Source organism: Solanum stenotomum, chromosome 7, assembly GCF_019186545.1.
Source record: "Solanum stenotomum isolate F172 chromosome 7, ASM1918654v1, whole genome shotgun sequence".
Classification (NCBI taxonomy): domain Eukaryota; kingdom Viridiplantae; phylum Streptophyta; class Magnoliopsida; order Solanales; family Solanaceae; genus Solanum; species Solanum stenotomum.
The window spans coordinates 51833862-51852323 of record NC_064288.1 but is presented as its reverse complement, the minus strand read 5'-3'; the positions used below and the strand labels follow the sequence as shown (position 1 = coordinate 51852323).

General features: G+C 32.4%; 2 protein-coding genes across 2 annotated transcripts; both read right to left on the bottom strand.

Annotated features, from left to right (window-relative positions):
* Positions 1 to 415: 415 nt before the first annotated feature.
* Positions 416 to 1950, bottom strand: LOC125871420 (serine carboxypeptidase-like 50). Its single transcript, XM_049551998.1, has one exon. It carries the CDS (start codon positions 1856 to 1858, stop codon positions 485 to 487), a length of 1374 nt encoding a protein of 457 aa, XP_049407955.1. The 5' UTR covers positions 1859 to 1950; the 3' UTR covers positions 416 to 484.
* A 733-nt stretch (positions 1951 to 2683) lies between these two features.
* On the bottom strand, positions 2684 to 7865 carry LOC125871335 (dnaJ protein P58IPK homolog). The gene is made up of 9 exons (XM_049551923.1): positions 7637 to 7865; positions 6596 to 6761; positions 5571 to 5772; positions 5328 to 5488; positions 5111 to 5204; positions 4489 to 4701; positions 4251 to 4331; positions 3399 to 3617; positions 2684 to 3151 (listed from the first exon to the last, which is right to left on the bottom strand). Exons 1-9 carry the CDS (start codon positions 7767 to 7769, stop codon positions 2954 to 2956), a joined length of 1467 nt encoding a protein of 488 aa, XP_049407880.1. The 5' UTR covers positions 7770 to 7865; the 3' UTR covers positions 2684 to 2953.
* Between the last annotated feature and the right edge of the window lie 10597 nt (positions 7866 to 18462).

The window sequence follows — 18462 nt, the reverse complement described above, 5'->3', positions numbered from 1 at the left end:
ATAGATCGATATTTGGATTCATATGCAAACAAGCAACAGTAAATCACTTGAGCAAAAAAACATGCTAACTTGGTGAATCAGGAGTTGTTTTTCTTTTCTATGTTGACTTTTGGGTGACATTTATCACAAAGCTTCACCAGGGGCATATTTAATATCACAAACTTCCACAATTTACTATTTTTCTTAAAATCAAATCTATCCTATGGAACAAGTACCTGTAACTGCAGTGCATCTGAATTGTTAGGATGCAGCATTTTAGTTTTTCATTCCCGGAAAACAAGAAGATATCGAGGATGAATCAGCATGGGGAGCAAGAGAAATTACTGATAGCGAAATGCACTCCAAACATTTATCAGAAAGTTTTACCTTTTATTTCTATTTAAGACATTTCAAATGTGTAAGGATATGATATAACAACATAAAACTCAATTTTTTAGGAAGTCATAGTACAACTAACACAATAGTAGCACATGCCACAAAGAACTCAAAGTGATTTACCCATATGGTTTGGCTTTTGCTTGAGCCTTGTGGCGAACAATCCCTTTTCCAATACCCAACCTTCGATCATCGCCTGAGAATTCACTGCCTGGTCGGTAGGCACAAGATGCCCTGCGTTCATTACCACAACATGGGTCAAATTCTCCCACTTCTGCATATATCCAGCAAGCTCGTCATTCACTCTCCAAACATACCGCTCCGCCTCCAAAAACTTTCCAATTCCCTCCCACTTCATCTTCTCCATCCATGCCTCAGTTGACACCACTCCATCTCTCAAATCACACTGCCCCTGGTATAACAACACCTTAGTATTCTTAACCAAGAACTCCACCATGTACCTCACACTTTTCATCACGTCCTCGTGCAACACTTTGCCTACTAAATCACTGCATATATCGAAAACTATCGATTCTCTTGCATTTAGAGCCCTCTTAATCTGTACATTGCTTAAAAATTTAGCCACCAATTCATCTTCATAAGGTTTTAGCTTTCTAAAATCATATAAAGTCGCAAGCCCTGTCATATTACTCAACGTATTCAACACCCGTGATCTAGCACTCGTTGCCTCGCTCCAATTGCCATTTTCCGTAAGTGTAATTGCTTCCTTCTGAAGTTTCTCCAATTGTATCTTTTGCTTCTCATTGATCAATCCAGAATAGTAAGCATTTACAGCATGAGTGCCCACTTGAGCTTCCGGATCCGTCAGTCCATTCCCAATAGCAACCCCAGCTAAATTCAACCGTCGCGATTTAGGCAAACCCTTATTCTTTTTTAGTGTATAGTACCCAAATCCAGGTACATATTTTCCAGCATAACTTTCACCAGTAAGATAAATTGGTCGATTTTCAAATAACTTATCTAATGCAACAAACTTCCTTGTAGCAATAAAAAGATGTTTAGCAACATCATGTTGGTTTCTTGGTATCTCTTCTGGACTTGAAGCAATACTAAATCCAGTTCCAATAGGATTATCAAGAAAAAGTACCCCAAATACACGATTCCAAGAACCAGGGTTAGGTTCGAGCGAAAGGTGTTCGACGTTTTGCCTCAGAGAAGACGAAACACGAAAAGGGCCAAGTTCATAAAAGTTTCCAAGCATGGAAGAACATCCAGGACCACCTTGAAGCCAAATGATAATTGGGGTTTCAGAAAGATTCATTCTTGGTTTCTGGGCTTCATAGTAAGTGTAAAAAATGGCTGAACTAGTTGTTGAGTTAACTGTTAAGTACCCAGATTTTGTTGGCAAGGCTTCTTTTGGAAAAGAAGATTGCAGAGTTACTGCTGCTGCTGATGAGGAATAGAGACTGGTGAATAACAAGATAAGCAGAAAAAGGTGAAGTTTTTCTGGTTTGGACTCCATGGATGGAAAGCTTCAACAAAGGGCATTGACCTTTGTCACTGATAAAGTAGAGGTACTAAAGATCAAATCTTTTTACAAGTAATTTCTTGTTGTGCAACTTGTCCATAAGTACTAGGCAAATATACTTTTTTTTTTAGAAAATTATTCCTTTTTAGGTACATTTTATATTGCTACAAAATTTAGCACTTCTATAATACTCAAATTATCAACTTATAGTCTTTGTTAATGAATATTTATTAAGATGATTAAATCATATTCATCTTGTTTGATTTATTTCATTTAAGGATTATGCGCAAATTTCTAAAATATGTATATGTTTTAAGTATTTGAAAGCCTTTTCCTCAAGTAAATTATATAGATTGCGGCATCTTATAATTGTTTGAACTGCATGTTGAATAAGCTTTACGTCAATATAAATTTATCATTACGTCATCATGTTTTATGAGACATAGAGTTAATATTATCACAATCTTTTGCAACTTTATACACTATTGTATAAAACAATATTGTCAATAATACTTTCTTATCGATTCACTATAGGATATAACTTCGTGTCTAACCATAGATATTTAAATACTCTTGAAAAATTAAACGTAAGTGAAGTTTGAATTGAAGTTTCAAAATATATTTGACCATAGTTTTTGAAAACATGTCACCTCCTTTTTTTCTTTTTCTTTTTTGGAAAAAACATGAAACATGCTTTCGGGAAAACATAAAACATGGCTAAATACTTTTTGAAAAAACATGAAACATGACTTAAATCCATAAGTTTTAAAAATTATCGAAAGAATACCCATAAGTTTGACACATAATAGTACATCATCCTAAAATTATAACACTATTTCGAATCATTTAACTTGGTTTCAGAATAACACTATTTGAGAATGTAACTACATCAGTTAGCAAGTTACAAAATGGACCTGTTCAATTGATCCAAGTAATTCTCCTTAAAGCTACGGCTAAAAAAGGGAGAAAAAAAATGGTATCTGCAAAGCAAAAACTTCTTGGGAATGAGTATAAGAAGAGCCTACTGTACTTTATGCTATGCATCCCTTGCAGCAACCATGAGAGGAGTACAAACGAACGCCATGGAGGTCAAAAATGGAATCCGCCAAATCCTCCTCCCCCGCCTCCACCTGGAAATCCTCCTTCAAAGTGGAATGTGTACTGCTGCCCTCCTCCGCCAAATCCTCCACCAAATGGGTTGAATCCTCCACCACCCATCCCTGAACCCATGTCTTCAATGTCTTCCCCTTGGTCATATCGTGTACGTTTTTCCTCATCCCCGAGAACCTGTTAAGAGATACATAACATTCAGACAAATACAGTCAGAATTTTCTTTAACAGTCATATCCTCTAAAACAATATTTCACTATAACAACTATGTTTTATGTGCTACTGATCTTTCATGTTATGTTATATTATATGTTTTCTATCACAGCATTTTGCTGTAGCAGCCAAATACTTGAGACGATTGCAAAACCAAAATAGAACTCAACAGCTCCACCGAAAAATGATGGAAAAGAAAACAAAAACAAACCTCATATGCAGCTGCTATTTCACGAAACTTATCTTCTGCTTCTTCTCTGTTGTCAACGTTCTTGTCAGGATGCCATTGCAGAGCAAGCTTTTTGTATGCCTTTTTGATCTCTGATACAGATGATGTCTTTGACACTCCCAATATCTTATACCAATCCTTCCGTTGACTCAATTTTAATGATCTCTCAGCCCTCATCAGCACTTCACGAATATTCCTATCCTATAGAAGAGTACTTCAGATTATTTGATATCCAGATCAAAGGCTAAAACAATAAACCTTGACAAAAACGATCAAGCACGAGCACACACAGTATAGATGGATTGGTATGAAAAAAAATCAGACAAGCAACAAAAAATCGCTTGAACAAAAACCCTGCGAACTTGGTTGAAGTCAAAAGGAAGGACCTGACTTCAACTTGGGAGACAGTGAATCCTGATTTTTTTTCCTTTTCCTTTTCATATGTAGACTTTTTGGTCATGCCTAGTGGCAGAGCCACACGCATTCAATCAGTGTCTATTGACACCCTTTAGTCAAAAAATTACATTGTATAGTTAGGTAAAAAATAAAAAAATTATGTATATACATCATATATAGACTCTTAGTAAAAATCCTGGCTCCGCCACTATCATGGCTATCACAAAATTTGCAAAATTTAATCCTTGTTGCATGCAAAACTCAAACCCACCCCCACCCTCCAAAAAAAGGACATCAGATCATATATGCACAATGTGATGGCATGATTGAGTTGTCATGCCAATTTCGCATCTTAGATGCAATATTACTACATGAAGAAAGGTTTAAACAGCGGAAAAAATAAACAAACAAAACCAAAGAAAAAAGTTGCCAACAAACCTGAGGAGATTTTTCAGCTGCTTCTTTCAAATCTGCAACAGCTCCCTCCCAATCTTCTGTTAGAAGCTTGGCTTCACCCCTCTGTAAAAAAAATGTCCAACTCAATGATTCAAGATTTTTTATGGTGTAAACTAGATATTTCTAAGCAGACAACTGGTCTAATAGCATTCGGTTATCCTAATGTCATTGACTATTTGTTTAAAGGTTGAAAAAAGTAGAAAGCAGATAGAGATAGAACCTGCACTAGAGCATCAATAAGCTCTCCATCAAGTTCAAGGGCTTCTGAACAGCTTGATATAGCATCCTTCCCCCTTCCAAGCTTCACCAAGACTTTGCACAAACCAAGATGAAGATTTACATTATGTGCAGAATGGTTGGGGTCCAATGCCAGAGCTGCTTTGTACTCCTCCACAGCAAGACGAAATTTACCCTTACTTACATTATCATCTGCCTGCACAAAATTTTGGGTTTGAGAAGCTCACATTGTAAAATATCTTGGAGATATAGCAACAGGATAAAAGTCTGTACTTAAAGCTTGTTTAGATGGTTGCTACCTATTGTATTGTATTGTTAGTTTAAATACAACATTTTTTCTTATGAAGTTGTTCATTAATGGGCATCAAGAAGATGCGGAAATTAGTTTAAATACAATGTGTGTTTTGATGTTACTTGAATATTATCGTATCGTATCGATAAATCGATTTCCCATTATATGCAACAGATGATTTGGTGTGGTCTCGTCGTTACCCCTTTTTTAAATCTAAATGTTGTATGCATCAAAACAACAGAGTACAATACAGTATAATACGATATGTAACAACCCTCCAAACAAGCTGTTAGGGAAAAATAGTAAGGCTTACACTTTTAGTCTTTTTAAGTAAGTTTTTCAAGCCAAAATAGGCTTTCTTCAATTCCCCATGCTCTGGGTCTGAACGAAGACCTTTTTGGTAGTGCCTGCAAAGAGCACAAAAAAACTTCTTTAGGCTCTCTTTACACCTTTATGCTACCATTTTCATGGATTGGTGTGGTGGGAGGCAGGAAACAGTGGACCAAATTGATAGAGTTTGTAAGGCATACCTTAAGGCAACATCATGATCAGCCAGATAGTAGTAGGCACGGCCTCGTAGAAGTAAAGCCTCCAGATTATCCTCATCCTCTTTAAGTATAAACCCCGCCTCGGATATGACACCTGAATAATCTTTATCTGCTAGTAATAGCTTCACCTTAAGGAGTTTGGCCTAGAAATCACATATAAAAGACATCATCATTGGTGTGGGTTACACATGAAGTTACATCAATAATACAATATTGAATGAATACCTTGGAGCATGCTGGAGAGAAAACTAGTACGACTTTATCAATATACTCCAATGCTTTTTTAATGTCACCTGTGTCCAACAGGTTGATAGCTGAATCAAGAGCACTCTTAGCTTGGTGCATCTGAGAAAGCTCCTTCTCTGCAGCTGAGTCTCTTGGTTTCATCTCCAGAAACTTTTTGTAGCTTTTTTCCGATTCCTCATATCTACATTAGCCCAAAAAATATTTAGGATAAATTATATATTTTTCACATCAAAGTTAACCTGTAGAGACAAGGCCCGACATGCTTGAATGCTAACTAATCAGAAACAAGACTTGTGGATCACAGATACATTTATGCACCATGCAAAAGTAAATAACCCACAACACCCAAGGGTGTGGCGTAGTTGTCAATGAAGTGGGTTGTAAACATGAGGTCTCAGGTCTAAATCCCAGACAAAAAAACACTAGGTGATTCTTCCCATCTGTCCTAGCCTTGGTGATAGAGTTACCTGGTACCTAGTGGGAGGTAACAAGCATCCCATGGAATTAGTCGAGGTGCACGAAAGCTTGCCTTGGTTTATCAAAAAAAAAAAAGCAAATAGTATTTGAGATAGTAGGTTACTCGAGCAAGATGCCAATGAAATGAAGAGGTACAGGAGTTGACCCTGGGAAACATTAATTTTGAGGATATACTAGAATATTCAAGCTGCGGAACCTAATGCTAATGGTTGTTACCCTATTCACACCTAGATACAGAGATACCTCGAACCCAGGTTGTTTCTGGATTAGATGAATAACAAATCTAGGCTATAGAAATTAAATGGTTCACCGTTATTGTTGAAGACGACCCAATTAAAAAGAAATATCATTGTAATTCTTCAGTGTCCAAAAGCTGCACAACATTAAATGGAAGATAATAGGCAGTGTCTAGAAAAATATGTCCACATACATCAAACAAGCTTATATCAGGAAGACCCTCACTAGAATCAAGACATACATGACACTAGAGCTGGTACAAGAAAAACAAAAGGAAATTTGATCTCAACCTGCACAACTGACGAAGGAGAGATGCACGGTGCCAATACGCCTCTGAAAGTGCTGGGTCTGCCTCTATGGCTGAATTTAGATCATTAAGTGCCTCACTGTATTTCTTAACTTTTACATTTTGTGTAACTCTCTCAAACAATGCAGCAGCATCACCAGGTTTGGTGTCTACACATGAAGAGTAGCAAAAGTATCAGGAGAACAGTAAGTGCCACTTCAATTACAAGACAAAAGAACACTATCCTAACTAGATAGATAGAGAATAATATTCATCAGTTCTCCTGATATAGTTCTCACTCACTCCTGCAGGACCTAAGATTGGCACAGTTGACCCTTCTGTCTAACTTTTTATTACTCCCTCCATTTCAATTTGTTTGCCTTACTTTCCCTTTTACTCCATTTAAAAGAGAATGTTTTTTTTCTTTTTTGGCAACTCTTCAGTTCTAACATTCCACATGACACCTTTCACCTTTTAAGACTACAAGATTAAACAACATTTTGGTACATATCTATAATCGAAGACAAACTCTATGTCAAGTCAAAACTAGACAAACATATTGAGACAGAGGAGAAGTACTAACGTTCTCATCTAAGTTGGTGTCACACATCCTCATTATCAACATTAAAAAGAATATAAAGAATGCAAATCTTAGAGGTTAACGACAACCAACCAAAACCCAATTGACAGCAAAGACTACTTCCTCAGTCTCATATTTCCTAGCAATGCCCCTATTCATCGCGAAAAAAGTTCTTCTTCACTACTAATTCTTTCAACAATTAAAGTTACGATTTTTACACTTTCCAAGTAGAAATTAGACACAAATGGATTCACCAACTCATATACAATAGCAATATGCATTCAAGATACAATGTTAACAAATTCCCTTACCACAAAGCTCAAATCTTGAAAGTTTAAAATCCCCAAATCAACTGTCACTATTAAAAATCGCACAAATCTGAATAACCCAAATTTACAGCTAACAAAAAATCGAAAACCCCAAATCAAAATCAAACAAAAATAATCATAAATATTTGATTTTTACCTAAAGCAGATACGAGGGGCTGAAGGAAAAAAAGTTGGCAGGCGAATATAAAGTTGAGTATCAATGCTGAAAACAAGAAACCCCTCCATGCCACAAGATCAAAGCTCCATAGCTTCATCAATGGCTCCATCATTCAACTTTTCAATTCACCTATAGATACATATAATATATATGTATGTATAATTTTCAAGAAAGATATATAGATTTGTGTTTTTCTTGGACAATTGAAGTTTTATTTGTTGTGTTGGAAGTGACAAAAGGGTTCAAAGGTTGCAAGGATTCTTGTGTCATTACACGTTAGATTAGCCTATCAGTGTCTTCCACGTGTCCTTGATTTAGGTGGGTACGTGGGCTGGTCCAATGAGAGATGGACACGTCGGATTTTGCTATGTGCTTTTTCTTTAGGAGAATTAAATTTAATTTGTTTTAGTAACAATGATTAAAAGAAAATAAGAAGTCGTACTCCCTCCGTGTATCTTTACTTGGTCACTATACTAAATAATTGTTCAATAATATTTGTTCTGTTTGAAAAATCAAGAGATAATTATATTTGTATCTATTTTATTCTTGCTATTAAATTCTATTCAATATCTAATACATTTACCAAAGCATTAAATTTAATATATTCAAAAGATAATGCAGTAATATTATCTCTATTATTTATGTTTTGGAAAAGGGTCAAAACTACCCTTAAACTATTCGAAATAGCTTATATATACCCTTAAACTATATTTCGACTCAAAATACACTTCCCGTCAAACTATTGGACCACACCTACCCTTCTAGTTAACGGAAGTATCCATGTGTGTGTTAAATGCCACATGGATGCCACATGTGCACACCAAACAGACCCCACCTCCACATAGACGACTACGGAAAATGGTCAAAACTATCCTTAAACTATTCGAAATAACTTAAATATATCCTTAAACTGTATTTCGGCTCAAAAATACTCTTTCCGTCTAACTATTGGACAACATTTGCCTTTCTGTTTAACAAAAACATCCATGTGTGTGCTAAAATGCCACATGGACTCCACATGTGCACGCCAACCACACCCCACCTCCACATAGACGACTTAAAGCCCTAATTTCACTCTTTTCCCCCTCATTTCATCCTGAAAAGTATATATTGAACCAAAAATAGAAAAAAACATTTGTGGAAACTTGTATGCGTAACCGAATGAAGTAGAGAAATTGCAATTTGACGACCATTACAAATACAATAAAAGAAATGATCTAAGGTATAATATAAACACACTCATTTTAATTAATCAATTAACACTAATTTATTATTTTAATTTCTCTTAATAAATTAATTTTGTTTAAACAAATCTCAGCGAAGCTTTCTTGTTGATTCAACTCATGGCCATGGCGCAAAATAGCAGTTGTTGTAAGAGACCTAATAAACTTATCACCGGAACTCTAGGCGCATGAAGACGATTACGGCAGCTTCCCTGGCAGTGGTGACCGAGCTCCGCCACATCAACGTTGGCGATTTCGCTAATGAGGAAAACTTGACGAACGGATGGGATGACACCTTCAATTGCTACTACATCAACAAAGACCTAGTAAGTCTTTATAGATTTCTTAATTAATTAATTAATTTTATCAATTACCCTATTTTTGTTCAAGTTTTGAGCTTTTGTGGTCCCTAAAGCAAAAGATGCTCTAAATGATTGTTAAGGAAGTTTTAGATTTTATGGAAAGTTCAAGAAACATTCAATATAATAGATGATTTAAGGATTAGATAGCTGAATTAATTTGAATTTTGTTTAAGTTGTGATCTTCAAAGTACATCATATTAGTATCGAAATAAAATGAAATTGAATTGAGTCAATGTATATATATATATATATAGAGATATATATATATATATATATATATATATATATACACACACTACCTTAAAAACATGAACTCTCTAACTTGAATATTAAATTACTATAATATCCCCAACTTAAAACACCCACTTTAGTATATATTTTATATTTAATATTAAATTTATATACACTATATTATATAAAATGCAGACACCTTTTCACATTGACGGGTAGTGACTTTTCCGAAAGGTTCTGACTTTTTTTTTATAGAGTTGTGACTTTTTCGATGAGTTATGACATTTTCGAAAAGTTGTGATTTTTCTGAAGGGTTGTGACTTATCTGATAAGACACGATAAACACATTTTCATACTACCCTTTGTTGTCTATAAATAGAGGGGGTTTCTCACACTTTTAAATTACGAATTTTGTAAGTTTTCTATTCTTCTAATTAAAACAAGGAAGATTGTGAGAGTTGTTCGATTATGCATTTACAATATATTTTTGTGGGTAAATTAGATAGATCAATAAAAGTAGATGCAAAAAGGAGAAAGAAATAACCCAACTTCAAACGAGAAGAGTATCGTGATAATTAATATGCACTCATTTTCATAGCCAAAAAATATACTTTTGCAGCTACTCTTCCTTGACAAGAAGTTCAATGATTTTTTCCGTTGCACAAACTACAACTTGGTGTTCAGAATCTGAAAAGTCTCGAACAGTTGGAGAAAAAGTATTTGATCAAAAACTTGTTTGAAGAATCCAAACTACATTTAATAAGTACTCTTTCGTTTTCAATTTATTTGTTGTACTTTTATTTTTATTTAGTTTAATATATATAGAATGATCTTTTTTTCTTGGGGGTGAGGACACATCTTTAAGACCATAAAGTTAAAAGACATTTTTATATATTATACATATGATCCTTAAATTAAAAGTCTTCTTTATTTTTTAAAATTTCATATCAAATTAAAATTAGACCAATCTATATCTATCTTCTTCTTCTTTTTATCTATACTACCTTAAAAGAATGAATTAATAACTTAAATGTTAAATTATTATAATACCCCCAACTTAAAACACCAAATGTAGTGTATCTTCTATATTTTATATTGTATTATATTTATTTGTGTGTATTATATTATATTAATTATATTAAAGGCAAACAACTTTTCACATTGAAGGGTTGTGACATTTTTAAGAGTTATAACTTTTTCGATGAGTTGTGACCTTTTTGAAGGGTTGTGACTTTTTCAATGAGTTTTGACCTTTGTGAAGGGTTGTGACTTTTCTAAAGGGTTGTGACTTCTTTTTGATAAGGCACCCCAGACAGTTTTTTCATACACTACCCTTTGTTGACTGTAAAAATAGGGGCTTCATCAAATTTTTAAAGTACATTTTAAAAAAAAAAATTATTATTACTATTATTCTTCTTAAAACACACAATTTAATATATCTTCTATATTTTTATGATAAGAAACAATATGCAGATACTAATACTACACATTTTTAACTATAAATGGAAGGGTTTCCTCACATTTTTAAACTACATGTTTTTATGTTTTCTATTATTCTCTTCTTAAAACCTCAAGTTTGATTTACAAACGTTGACAATCTCAAAGTTCAGTGAAATTAGAACACTCCATAACATGAATGTTAAATTAATCTAATACTCCAGCTAAAACATCCAATTTAGTATATCTTCTATATTTGATATCAATATTTATTTATATTATATTATATTTAAAGTAAGAACACCCACAAAACAATAATAACAAAGTAATGCACTATGGGGAAGGGAGTAGAAAGTTTATTTAAGAGGTGTAACTAAGAAATTTTAAGAGTGACTAATTTTTTATTTAGCAATATTCATATTATTTTTAAAAATAGTGTGGTACATGGTTTGATTTTCACGTGCAACGCACGTGTGTCAAAACTAATATATTATTATAAGTGGGAAGCTCCAAAGTGAAAAGTTGAATTACCATTTTACCCCTACACTAAATGAAAATGTTATAAAATATTTAATTAAATTCATCTAATATAATTAATTAAACATTTTTATCCTGAAATAAAGGAAATGCTCCTTTAATAATTTGTGAAAAAAATGTAAATATACGTTTAAATAAATGTTAAGTATCATATTGAGTACAATACAATGAATCAACCATAATTATATGCTTCTCCACACGTATCAATTACTAATTTAAAGAAGTTATTAAAAGTCATTTATATATATGCAGCGTCTTAACAATTCCAGAATTGATTCTTCATATTCNTTCAAGTGGAATTTTTTATTTTTGTGTTATAATATTAGTAATGAAGATGTTACACATTTGTTGATGTTCATTAATATTATGTTTGTTACTTTCACCTTTCATCCATGTTAATGACATATTCATGACAATCCTTTGAGTCCCTCAATTATATCCTATAAACTATAAAGGATGGCATTGGACATTACATTCTACACACCGGAAGAGATTTTGAATAATTGGAAGAGAATAAAGAAAGTTGCCATCTCTTATCTCTCTACATTTTTTTCTACTTTCTTCTTTCACATTGTTACTTTTAGCTTCATTTTATAATATTTTTGTTGATTTCTTTAGAGGTGTTCTTTTATATACCATTAAAAAATCGCTATTTACTTTTCTGAGTTAATTCCTATTCAATAAATAAATAACTACAAATAAAAAATTATTGTACACAATAAGACTTCGAATTTTATGATTTAAGTCTTTTCATGGTTGATAATTATTCTTGCTTTGGTGACCACAAATGTAAGTTGTATAGCTTTTAAAGTACTTTTTTCTGATTTACTATTTTATTTTACAAAATTTATAGTAAAAAATAGAATTATTATTTCTATTAAAAGTGGAAAGCAACAAAGTTAAAGGTTGAATTACTAAAATAATCCTATAAATTTGTATTGAGTATAACACTCTTTGAAAATATAAAATCTGAAGAATTTGAAGGGTTACTTAATAATTAAATACACTTATTCAATATATTGACCATATTCATCTACTAATGCCTCTAGCTACTGGTGAAATATGTAAAGATGTTTGAGACTTTGTTTTCCCTCATTCACTTTCTTTCATTTAATTCATTTTAATTCTTACATGATGTTTAAGTTACAATTCTCCAATTTAATTAATTATTTTTCTCTTACTTAAGTTAAGACCCATCTTTACAAGAAAAAAGTACATAAATCTTTCATTACAAAAGAAAGGCTTTGTTGATTTTCTTGAAAAGAAAAATTGAGATAGCTGCAATATGAGTATGCGTTCTACCTTGCCCAATGTTTCTTATATATGTAAAAGTTCTCTATATATTTTTCTTAATCAATTATTGTAATTTGTAACTATTTTTTTGTTAGTCTATTTTTATTCTACTAGTAAATTACTAAATCAAAATGTACACACATTTAACATATAGTTATTTTTCTTTCACAATATTTGTGGTTTCTTCGTCTTTAATATCATAGAGGTCAACATTGGGAATTTTTATTGTGTGGAGATGTGATGAATATATATATATATACATCGTTACAACAACTTCATGCAACTTAGCATGGGCCGGGCACACGTGCAACGCACGTGCCCGGAACTAGTATTCATATAGATATACCCAAATAAGGAAAGGATGAAATGAGGGAAAACAGAGTAAAATTAAGGCTTTAAGTCGTCTATGTGGAGGTGGGGTGTGTTTGGCATGCACATGTGGAGTCCATGTGGCATTTTAGCACACACATGGATGTTTTTGTTAAACAGAAGGGCAAGTGTGGTCCAATAGTTAGACGGGAAGGGCATTTTTGAGCTGAAATATAGTTTAAGGGTACATTTAAGCTATTTCGAATAGTTTAAGGGTAGTTTTGATCCTTTTCCGTAGTCGCCTATGTGAAGGTGGGGTCTGTTTGACGTGCACATGTGGCATCCATGTGACATTTAACACACACATGGATACTTTCGTTAACTAGAAAGGTAGGTGTGACCCAATAGTTTGACGAGAAGGGTATTTTTGAGCCGAAATATAGTTTAAGGGTATATTTAAACTATTTTGGATAGTTTAAGGGTAGTTTTGACACTTTTCTGTTTATTTTTTCTTAAGTTGTACACCAAGTCAATAGTGAACAACTATTGTTAGATAGATAGAGTACTAACAAGAGCTAATGGTTAAAAAGAACCTAGTACTTCATGTTTTTGTGACCTTCCTACATGAACCATCACTAATTAATTATTACTTGTTCTCTTTTTCTACCTGAAATATTATTATTGTTCAGGTAAGAAAAAGGAACAATTGATGGTTGATGTGTGTTTTGATAAATAGTTGGTGATAGTTTATGTAGAAAACTTGTATACTGATAATTCAGGTATGAAACTAAAAAATGAGAGATACTTTAGGTTTGGTTTTGACCATTCACTCACGAATCATTTTTTGTCTTCAGAGGAAACTTTTTGTTTTCTCAAAATATGGTTGTATAAATTTATTTTAATCTAAACAACAACAAGAACATACCTAGTGTATTTTAATAAAACTAGTTTGTGGACACGTGCGTTGCACGTGTGTACCTTGTGATTTTTTATAGATCCATTTAAACAATTAAAATTCCTTTTAATGATTAAAATTTATTCTATTTGAGCAACCAATTATAAATTTTGAACTTTGATGAGTAGTTAGCAAACTTCCAACAAAATCACAGATGGCTAATAACTTGAACGAAAATAAAAATACAAATTTACAACAATTAGAATATCATAGAAAATTGAATTAAAGAATTCTATTAGAGAAAACACAAAAAATAGAGAAGAAAAATATACAAAATACACATTCTTCTAAGACTTTATTCATAACAATATATATGGAAAAAGAAATAGAGAATTAGTACACAATTTTTATTACTATATTTCATACTGGATAATAGTGAAGAGTGTTGCTTGGTAAAAAATTGAGTAAACAAAATATACAATTTCATGACTACTCATAGAAAATAATAAAAGAGAAAATAACTTATAACTTACCTGTTAAATATGTAGCTTCCATTTCTTTTTCTATTAACGTTGATATATCGCTATATATATTGTTGATTTACCATTTCATTAGGGATAAATATGTCATTGATGAGAAGATCTGATAGTTTATTATCAATTAAATTTGATAATTGACAATTTTAAGAAAATATGCAGATAAGAAAGACTCAAAATATTCACTCAACACATGTGACTCTTTAACTTTCAAAATGATAAGAGGTGAAAAGGTGAAAACATTTTCTTTTCAATGAATACATTCATTATACTAATAATTCACCATTTAATAAACTTCTACCTAAAAACGTTTTTTATTGCAATCATTTAGCATATAACAATGTAGGAAGTAATTTTTAACAGTAAAAGGTAAAGGGTCAATCAGTTTTTCATTTAATTCATTTGATTCATTTATTAGTAGGTAAATTTATTATTTAGTACCAAGTAGTATAGGAATAATATTAAGATGAAAGGTAAAAATGTAATTTAATTTTTTATGAATATTTTTGTAATTCAATTTTATAAATTTTGGGGATTCTCACTTATTACTACTATTATTATTAAAATAATAATAATAAACATTACCTTTAATCCTTTATAATAATAATAAAAATTGACTTAGCACCTTTCCACTTTTAGTATTTAGTATAATATGATGTGATTAATATCTCACATTTAACCAATTAGATGTTTTATAATATTTTATTTTAGTGTATGTAGGGGTACAATATTATTTTTAATAATATTAATAATTGACTTAACACCTTTCCACATTTAGTATTTAGTATAAAATGATTTGATTACTATTTAGCATTTAATTAATTAGATATTTTATAATATTTAATTTTAGTGTAGGGGTAAAATAGTAATTCAACTTTGAACCTAAAATCTTCCTACTTTTAATAATACTAGTTTGGGAACGTGCGTTGCACATTTGTCCCCTACTACTGTTGTATAAAATTTGTATTGCGGGTGAAAAGATTACACTGATTTTCAAACAAAAACAACTCAAACACACTAATTAACTAAAATATATCCTCAAAAAGCAATTTTAAAAAGATGAAGACACTCAACAAATATAAAGGAGAATTCTTCTTGCCTTTATATTAAATATCTTAAAAATAAAAAATATTCTAAAGTTTCTTTCATCATTTTCTCCTATAAATTCGAAGTGTTAATTAAATTTATATCCTAAAGGTGGAAGAAATGAAGAATACAAAAAATAATAACCAATTATGAAGTTATGTTTGGAAACTCAAAAATATGGAAATATAGAAAACAAAATTTACTTACAATTCCGTATCGATAGAGTTTTCATCTCGATGACAATTTACATATTTCTCAACAAAAAGAAGATGAATATGCATGAAATAATAAAGAATACAAATAAATGAATTAGTAAGGATTGTTACAATTACAAATTGGTAATGAGAATTTTACAAATGATGCATATTAACCTAACATAGAGGGCAAGCAGATCACAAATTTGGATGAAAAAAGAAAATATAAATAATATTGTTGGAGTGTCTTTTTGATAGACTCTTCATTACCCACACTTATTACAAATTAAGATTGAAGGTTATGTTTTAACACTTCATTAACCACATTTAGTACATGAATACGATGATTGCATTAAGATCTTGTTTGATGCATGAATTTAAATATAATAATAATTATTATTTAATATTTAATTAATTAATAATATATTGATATTTAATTTAAATTAAATTTAGTGGTAAAATAGGGGTAAAATGGTAATCCAACTATGAGATTAGGAGCTTTCCACTTTTAGTAATATATGATATGATACGATGATTTAGTATAAAATGATTTGATTACTATTTAGCATTTAATTAATTAGATATTTTGCAATATTTAATTTAAGTATAGGGGTAAAATAGTAATCCAACTTTGAACCTAAAACCTTCCCACTTTTAATAATATATGATATGATAAGATATATGATATGGTATGAGAAGAATAGAGTGTGGATAAATTTTACCTCTACCTCGGGAGTGAGGTAAAACAACTACCATTTTAGATAGACCATTGACTCAAGGCAAAAACATACCAGAAAAAAATATAATGGAAGTAGAAGAAAAGTACTAGAACAAAATAATATTATAATCAAACCACATGAAATGAAATTATCAACAAAGATCGAAGAATAAGAGACTAAAAGTGTAGCACTACGATTACTAGTAAGAGTAACAAGACAATACACTCCTACCTACTAGTAGGACCCTTGCTTAACTACTAGTCTTCTATCGTAATTCGTGTCATCCACACCTTACTATCTAATGTCATGTTCTCAATATACTACAATTGTGTCATGTCTCTCCAATACTTCGTTGATCTACCTTTACCCCTCCTGAATTCATCCATAGCCAACCTCTCACAAGATATCTAAGCATCTCCTCGTCATATGCCCGAACTATCTCAACCTTGCTTTCCACATCTTGTCCTCCATAGTAGTCACTTTCATCTTGCCTCAACTATCTTATCTCTCTTAGTAAACTCACACATCCATTAAATCATTCTTATCTCTTCCACCTTCATCTTGTGAATGTGGAGTTCTTGACTTGACACACTCCACCACATACAACTTAGTTAGTCTAACCACCACTCTATAAAATTTTCCTCACAGTTTAGGTGATACTTTCTTATCATACAAAACTCCGAATGCAAACCTCCATTTTATCCAGCCTGCACCAATACACCGAGTGATATCCTCATCTATTTCCCACTTCTTGGATAGTAGACCCAATTTACTTGAAACTACCTTTTTTTGGATGACTTATGTATCAAGCCTTACCTCCTCGTCAACTTCATGAGGTAAAGCTTCATGTGTTACCTCAGAGAACTTGCATTCTTAGTATTTAGTATTGGTTCTGCTCAACCTAAATCCTGTAAACTCTAAGATTTATCTCCAAACCTCCAATTAACATTAACTCCTTTGTGGTCTCGTCAATCTAAACTACGTCATCCGCAAATAATATACACCATGACACATCACCTTGAATTTTCCACCACAATATATCTATCACCAAGGCAAATAAAATGGGCTAAGGGTTAATCCCTAGTGAAACCTCATCGACATAGAAAAGTGCTCCGAGTCTCCTTCCACCGTTCTAACTAGTCTTGATTCCATAGTACATGTCCTTAATGTACTTAATGTACGCCACCTACACCCTCTAGCCTCCAAGAACCTCCCTTAGAACTTTGTTGTAAGCCTTTTTTAGATCGATGAACACCATGCATAAATTCTTCTTCCTTTCCCTATACTGCTTCACCAATTTTCATACGAGATGAATGACTTCAGTAGTGAAGCGTCTTGGCATAAATCCAAACTAGTTCTCGGAATAGCTATGATCCTCTTCAACCTCAAATCCATCACCCTATCACAAACATAGTGCAGCTTAACAACTCTCAAAAAAGTAATTTTGTTCTCAATGTAAAAAATGATATTTTAGAACAAACAAATATGGCAGAGAAGTCTGCAAGTCGATGGCTTCAATTTCCACCCTCATGTTGCTGTGGGCACCTACATGAGCTGCAAATACCCCCCCCCCCCCCCCCCCTCTCTGCACCTTCACCATATGCAAATTTCTACCTTGTCATGATCACTCGTAGGCAAATACTAAGTGATTAATTTAGGCGAGATCGAGCTCTCTGTATAAGCAATTCCTTCCTAAACGGTATAACTTTCAGGCCATAATCAAGATGATTCTCTAGATGTCATCAATGCAGAACTAACACATCCAATATGTTTGCTGATCATTAGTAGCACTTCACCATCTGCAAACATATATTTCGGTTTGCGTGGAATAAAAAAAGATTAGTATCTTGTATTGTAATCAATCGAATCCAAGATTCCTTGACACCATAATCTTTCATTATCCACAACTTAAACCGGCATATTATTAGATATACAATAAAAGCAAAGCATTCTTTCCAATACTGGAACACCATGGTCCATGAA